Here is an 8,309-nt window from a genome sequence, read left to right as displayed (position 1 = left end):
CGGCCAGTATAGCTCGATTGGTTCATCGCGATAGGCAAGCTTGACCACCACGTCAAGGTAGCAGCAACGGTCGGGACAACAGACTATTGCTACTATTATTATTGATTTCTAACAAAAACACTTTATTGCAGACGGATAAAACTTCGAAATACAGATTGATAAAATGTAAACATGAATATGAAGGAATATGAAACATTTGGTTATTGATTTGTGCTCTATGCAATCAAGTAAAACTTAGTTCATTAATAATTCATTTTACTTAAAAGGTTATTGTATAAAGAAGAAACCAAGTGTTAAGAAATTTACGTGTCCTTTTCTTTTAACAACTAGTTGAAATAGAAACCAATATTTTAGACTATTGACCGACCAAACAAAAATTTTGATTTATTTCGCTAACAGATCCAATCGACTTTATTGGACAATTTATTCTGTTTCTGAATTGATTATCGTAAACGACCTAAGCATTTTTTAAAAGTCTAAGTTGGTTAAAAATTGAATATAAGAAATCATATTTTTGTTAAATTGTAAATCCTCACAGTTACATACTAGGTGTTATCTCATGATATTTTCAAAACTCAGCGATGAAATGAGGTACTAGGAGAAAACAACTGTAGTTGTCATCGATTCATACTACTCAGTGCAATTAGTTAATATTATTACTATTACCGTGTCTGTTGACTGGGTAATAACACGAAACAGTAAAGCAAAATATTAATTAATCATCAGAAAATGCGTTAAAACACGTAAGAACCTAGTGGTTGAGAAGAAAAAAACACAGAATAGAGCATAACACATTGTTTTACACTTGAAAATTAAGAAACTTACAGAATTCACACAAATGCACACACGTGTTGGCATGTATGAATCAATATATTCAGTTTTTGAATTAATACTATCAATCTCTACTTCTTCTAACCACCTATTTAGCTGTCCAGTATAAGCTTCATTGAAACTACTGAATACATCTGGAGACAAACGTTGACTTAAAACGACAATGAATTGTACAATCTGCTGAGGTTTAATTTCGTTTAAAGCTATGGAAAAATTAACAGGAGATTTATGTTTAACACGAATATTCTGGTTAACCGAAATTGAACATGAACAATGAAAAGACAAAACACAACATCCAAGTCGTACGACAGATAGCGGGAAAAACCCTAATCTGAAAATACATATTGACCCGATTCAAAACTCGTAAATAATTGCCCGAGGTACTCAGAAAACTGATTTTGGATTTTTAGATGTAAAGAACTATTATATAAAAGCTATTTTCTCTAAACGTAATCACAAACGAACGTTTGCCATTGTTGTGCGTTAGAATGGTCAACAACAAAGATGAATGTCGGCTTTTCGAGCCGATATGAGATCTATAGCCTTAAAAACATTATGCTTCTCATTAAGTTTGAAGAAATATCTTTTTAATGACTTGATAAAAAGTTATTATTGATGCTTTAATTAGTCAGTAAGTCAGCACAAATCAACGTGAAACCTAACACAAATGTATGTCAGCCGACGTCCCCATAATATATTAGCACAGTAAGATGGAATTAAGTAGACGAGTCTCAAAGCAACTCATTCTCCAGGTACACACTATGAAAGCTAATAATATCACCCGGTTACTTCAACCCATGTCGGTGGAGCGGGGCTTGAACCTGGGACTTAGTGGCTGAAAGTCGAAAGCATTAACCACTAAGCCTCGGCTTCACGAAAAGAAACAAAACGGATCGTAAAGAAGTGGGGCAAGCAGTAGTTTCAGTTACAATGAAAAAGAATGAACACTGAGTATATGGTTTAAAAATAGAGAATGAAAAGGTATGCATTAAGGGGCATTGAAACTCAAAACCTGGGGGAAAAGTGAATTTATATACGCCGCTGCGACTGGTTCCGAGTCATGTCACCCAAGTTCCTTGTTATTAAGTTTGGTCGCTATACTGCACCCTTTCGTACAGAATATCCGATTAATAATGAAAAATAAGGCACTAATAATGAGCATATTTCTAGCGGGTATATCTTTGAAATAGGGGAGGAAACACAAGCTTCGCCAAAAATGCTTTTCTGTTTCGTAACACATGCATTATTCATTCAGTGATAGCAGAAAATTTAAAATAAATATGTTTTTGAGGATCAGCTTAACCTTTCTGCACAATTTACACTTACCGAATACATTTTTCATTTGACTGAAGGCATCTTCTGTAGCTTCATATATTTCATCTACTTTTTCACCAGTACCATAGTAATTTGATGTAACATACATCCCATTACCTAATGATCTAGCAAAATTATTTATTGATTTCCGGTCACACTCATCGTATTTCTGATTATCATTATTACCATTATTATTTGTTTTCCGAAGCATAGCATTAATAAAATCGCCTTTTATTTCTTCACATGTTTTCAAACTTATACTTTTTAATCTTTCAAACGGAGTGATAAACGGTGATCGTTCATGTGTTGAAGTATTTTCCACATTAATATGTTTTCCTTTTAAAGATAAAAATTGCTCTGGTGTTCGGCAAACCTCATCCAATGGTTTAGCCTGAAGAAATTATTGTAAACGAATAAAAGAAAAATAAATACCAAATAATCGAAAATACCAATTTGATAAGTAGGTTGTAACTCGGCTATTAATTATTCGCTGTCATTAATGAAACTTTTTTGCAGTTCAGTTCCTGCTACTTAATACTCACTTTTAACAACAAAAAATAACAAAATATGCATGTATTTTGTGCTATAGCTCAATAAACTGTTAAGACTCTTTACAATACTGTTCCATCTACAACTTGTATCTTTGAAGTAAATACTGGATATAGGATCGTGTAAACTGTTCCAGGGAGCAAACAGCAGGTCAAATACTAAAAACTATGATTTTTCAATTATTGAAGAGTATCATAAAAACCATTGAAGGGGTTGTATATGTAAATATCGATTATAGAAGTAGTAGAAATGTTTGGGAGTTATCAGGTGTATAATGTCACCACCCTCCCTATGTATAGACCTAAGCGTCCTAGACCTGGAGGAATTTCGTTATTAGATTACGTAGATGGTAGAATAAGCACCCGACTTTCACGATGTTAGGTATAAACCACATGAGATAAGTTTTGCAAGATGAAAATAGTCAACAAAAGCTTTAGCTTCAGCACAACTTAACTCGTTTTACCAAATATAGTTATATTTGCTTGATTTTGAGAAACGGTTGCGGAATTAGTCACATTACTCAGTTTCTAGAACCAAATTAAATGAAGAGCTGTACGGACCTTTATCTGTCCATTTATTTCATAATATACATACTGGCACAAATGGGCACCAAAATAAATATCCGCCGCGTAAACAGGAAAAGGAAATTACAAAGACGTAGAGAGAGGAGGGAGTATTGTCAAAATAAATGAATGGATAAAAATCGAATCAGAATGGTTCATAATAGAAGAGACATTCTAATTTTCTTAATATATGGATGTACGAACCTCAGTATATAAAAGTTGCGTCTTGTCCCATAACGCATCGTTTAGTATCCAACCACAATATAGCAGGCACAGTTACATCCGGTTTAGCCTTACATTTATACTGTAGAGAAACGATCTTCAAAAATACTGGGTCACAAATGTCACATGTATGAAGTTTACTCGCATCACCAAAACCACTACACTTTTGCTTTTATGATGAAAAAAGGTCAAATAGTTGACAGTCAAATCTTATTTCGTATACGATTATGGACTGCGGTGTATAAAATGTACCAGCCACTTCAATCGATGTTTCTATCTCTTACTTTAAATAAGTCCTCAACTATTCTTCATACTTAACTAAACTCAGGCATTTGAATTTGACGACGACAAAATGTACCGAAATAAGACACAAACTAACCTCCAAAAGCAGATTTCTTAAACGGAGGTAGGCAGTGGGTGAAAATGGGTCTTTAGAATGTGTCACAATCTCAGGTTCCGATTGTAATCGAATTCTACTATTAAAAATTGGGCAGTCCAATGTAACTGTCTCAAATTCGCCACCTTCTCCACATACATTTAAAGACCAAGGGGGAACTGATAATTGGCGAAGCTTATATGCAATACTACTGAGATGAACCCCAAGAAAATCTTCAACTGTTAGTCCAAAAGCGGCGATCTAGAAAATATGTCATAAAGAGATCTTTAGAAAATGCTCCTGAAATAATGTCACTAACTTAGGCTACGAAAATGTAAAAACTATACTACAAAGTAACAAACCAAAAACATGGTAATGATGACTTCTGGAAAATGTTCAAGTAAATTATCATAACTTGATAATCAGTGTGGGAAAGGCAAAAAAAGATATATTGTTGAGTGATAAAGTACCAGAAATAAGGCTAACCTGAATTCGTGCCGCATACCACCACTAATTTTTAAAAACTCTAAATTTATATTTCAAATACAGTTGACATTAGAACTCTACATTGACTCTTTATATCACTTGTAAATCTCCGTTTATAACACATAAAAGCATTTAAACCGGTAATTTAGGACTGACCAGAAATCACATATATAAGAAGACGGTTGTAACCAACCTAGGACCCGGTCAGTCAGTTAGTTACAACGTAGGACCAGACACATATGCATCGGTTGAAGTTGCTATACCTCATTAGCACAAGATGAACACCGAATTCATAGAATTAGTTACTTCAATGGTAGTTACAAAAAATTTCATATAAGCATATGATAAAAGGTGGAAGAATTAGTTCGCAGAAATGCATAAATTATTTTGATCTCATGGTTTAAGGGAAGACAAAGAGTGTATACACCAACGCCACTGTGATCGATTCTGAGCCATGTCACACAGTCTCCAACCATTGGTTACGATAATTGCATGGACCCCAACCAAGTAGTCTGCATCTACCAACATGGCTCAGACTAGAAGTAAGTGATTTTATGTATTGATGCCACGTTTTGGTCTGACCACCCCTAACACTCTTCCAACCATCCCCAACACTAGTCAGCATAGTGCGTCGTGGTAATCAGTGTTCAGGCATACGTAACACGCGGCCCAACCATCTCAGGCAATGAAGATTCACAACCTCACCAACTGATTTACCATCATTCCCTAATACCCTGCGTATAACCTCACTATTACTTACTCAATGATCCCAACAGATGGGAGTAATATTTCTAAGACCCGGTTAAAATTGTCCAGTGCCTCACGATTTGACAGCATATCAGCACAGGAGGATAAAGTCCTCGAGAGGAGACAAAAATAATAATAATAAATAATATTAGAGCCCATATCGATGAAGAAGACTGAACATCGGAAATATTTTGAAAAAATGAGTGTGTCAAATTATGAAATGATATTTAAACTTAAGATCTAAAGGAGAATAAGGAATGGATGTATCTGCAATAGCGTGAGCGGTTTTGCACCATGTCACAATTGATTATACTTACTGCACGGACTGCAATCAGGCAGTCTACACTGACCAAAACTTAGACTGCCAGACAGTGGTTTCGTCGAACGATGCCATTTCTTAGTTTAATTGTTATTAGCTTTTGCTAAACATACATACCATTTGGCATAGCATATCTAGGTAGGCAGGATTCGGGTATATGAAACATGGAGCCAACCATAGAAGCACGCTGTCGAACTCAGTGGGTCTACTCAGGTTTGTTACCATGGCTAATGACAGGTACACAAAGCTTATTTGATATATGCCAAAACAAATAGGTGGTGAAATTCGACAACCTAATATACTTGTAAAACTCAACAACTGTGCCTATTACGTGCTATTACACTGATGCAAGACCACATAAAAAACCACCTTGATTATTATGGCATCGATGCCAGCTGAAACAATGTCCTCCAAAAGTTCTTCTTGAGACCGTTGCCATAAGAAGCATAACGAACGCAAACCCAGCCTACGAGTTACATTCTCGACACGATATCGCTGATAGTCTGAAAGTATAGCCCCACTTGATACAGCAGTCACATCAGGGATTTCAGATAACACTCTACATAAGATATCGTAAAGATCTTCAACCTCGTCGTTTGAACATTGACGGTACAACATGCGCCTACAGTGGGACACTCTGCGTAGCTCCATCTGATATAGAGGAACTTCAAGTGCGTTAGAAATGTATCCTATAGCCTCACTACCAACACTTTGGTACATATAACTGTCGATTTCTGAAGTCCTATGAAGAACTTAGAATTAACTAATATGACTCACTCGTTGTCACTACATTTAGGAGGACATAAGTTAACGAGAGCAACCAAACTGTGGCCATGTACAATACATTCCATAATATTGTATATACTGTCCTTCCCACCGCTGACAAGGGCAACGAACTTCATCCTGCGCGTCAACCTTGGATCGTACAAGCCCGTGCTAAACATGAATTCAGTCTTGATTGGTTTAAAGACGATGAGTTTGACCGAAAAGCAATAAATGATTTCGATAAGACATATATGATTCACCACATCACAAGCTTTTTAGAAGTCAAGGTACATTACATCAACCTTCTCCCTGCGTTCAAGAATGGTTGTCCATCTCTCCTCTGTAGTTAGCAGGTTGTTTATGCAAAGATCGACTTTCCTGAAACAGTGCTGTTGGGATGAAAAGAGCCTTATGGTTAGTAGGTATTCATATGGACAATCTCATATCAGGGACTCTAAGACTGCCAAGATTGAGGCCACTTCTCTCAGTATGGCAGAATGGCCCTTATCCGGGCCAGGAGGATTGTCCTTGTTTAGATACTGTAGTGCCTGATACGCCAATTCAATGTTGAGGTTCATTTCTTAGAATCCCAATTGAGTTTTATGTGTGGTACGTGTTGATAAATTTAGTATGGGACGGTCAAAATGCTCGAAAATATTGTTATATCTGAAGGTCGGTGGTGTCACCATCGTTGTCGACTGAGCCATTAGGACCTAGCAATTGAGAAACTTAGGTTTCGGCTTATCAAAGAGAGACCGCATGACAGAACAAGCCTTTCGGATGGCAAAAAAGTTATTTATTGGCATTATATAACACTGACGCCTGTCTTCTCTTGTCGCCTTCGTGCATTAGTTCCTTGATGTTTGAACTGCCTATATGTGCTGTTGTCGCTAGTTCGTTCATCATACACCCAGAAGTGACTTTTGCGTCTCAGCAATAGAAAAGTGAGATTCTCGATGTTTGTCTGTTACTTGCAATTTTTTGGGACCATTTAGGGGACAGATTGTTTCACGGCACATTAGATCGTGTGTAGCTAGAAATCTCAATGAGTGTTTATATCAAGTTGAGGGTGGACTTCCCAGTCCACTTGCAGTAGATTGACCTGTAAAGCTGACATACCTAACTATTTGTGGTTCCAGCGCCTGTTGTTAGTAGAATGTTTTAGATCAGTTTTGTTGATAACATGGAAGGCAGTGACGGCATGATCACTTTTTTCAGAGAAGCTAGGACTAAAAGGTTAACAATTACGAATTCTTGGTTTGTAAATGTGCAGTCTAAGTGTGGAGGCGTCCAAATATTTCTCCAGCGATTTGCTAAATTCACGTTTCTGAATAATGCAAAAACTTCATTGAGGTTCAAGGACCGAGCTTCAGCATAACAGTTTTATGAAAACTGAGGTTGTTCAACGAAATTCACAAAAACTGTGTTGGGGTATTCCGACAACAAGAATTACCACCAAAGATGTCAACAACTCAAATTAAACACTCTACCTCTCTGGATCAAGCACAATTATTCCGGCATTAGGTCTATTATTAGAGCAGTACACTTATATAAATGGTAGTCTAACCCGAAATTATTCAAATTAGTCTTCAGTATTTACCTTACATCCCATCTGGACAAAAACTCCATTACATTTTACTGAATTTGGAAGGATGTTGCTCTCTTGGAACGTGCCTGAAGAAGGGCAACTACCGAGACATCAGGACCAAAAGATAAATCATATTCAGCTCACCGGGAGAACTCGACTTACAATCAATGCAGTAAAAGAGGATAAGAGAGCATTTCATCAATAAATATTATAATAATCATAGTTATTTTCATTAGAATAGTCAACTGACTTATCCTAGTAATGAAACACACTTAAGAGGGCACCCACTAAAGACAGAACGAGACCAAGTCAACGTTAAATTTCGTATGAAATCGAGCGTCGAATAATCAAGATCAGAAACTCAGTACCAACAATACAGTGGCTGCTTCCCCCTCTTAAGTCCTCTCAAGGAGGTCTAGTGATCAATTCAGTTCTGTAATATACCTCACAGTGACCATGTTTGGTCTTGTCTGTCCAGATCCAGATTCCCAGGAACAAATATTTAACTACTTCCTCCAACTAAAGTTGACGTTTGTGAGCCAGTTAACA

The 8,309-nt window shown here is 36.6% G+C and overlaps 1 protein-coding gene across 1 annotated transcript in view; it reads right to left on the bottom strand.

Annotated features, from left to right (window-relative positions):
- Smp_163100 (putative high-affinity cgmp-specific 3,5-cyclic phosphodiesterase) overlaps positions 1-6,058 on the bottom strand; it is a gene marked incomplete at its 5' end in the record, with an annotated part of 13,059 nt that extends 7,001 nt beyond the window's left edge. The window contains 4 exons of the mRNA XM_018789958.1: positions 826-1,034; positions 2,158-2,536; positions 3,859-4,116; positions 5,777-6,058. Of these exons, the coding sequence (XP_018655349.1) occupies positions 826-1,034; positions 2,158-2,536; positions 3,859-4,116; positions 5,777-6,058 (1,128 nt within the window). The remainder of the gene's footprint in view (positions 1-825; positions 1,035-2,157; positions 2,537-3,858; positions 4,117-5,776) is intronic.
- Between the last annotated feature and the right edge of the window lie 2,251 nt (positions 6,059-8,309).

This window comes from Schistosoma mansoni, chromosome W (genome assembly GCF_000237925.1).
Source record: "Schistosoma mansoni strain Puerto Rico chromosome W, complete genome".
Classification (NCBI taxonomy): domain Eukaryota; kingdom Metazoa; phylum Platyhelminthes; class Trematoda; order Strigeidida; family Schistosomatidae; genus Schistosoma; species Schistosoma mansoni.
The sequence above is the reverse complement of the archived record's forward strand: the minus strand, read 5'-3'. Positions and strand labels throughout refer to the sequence as shown.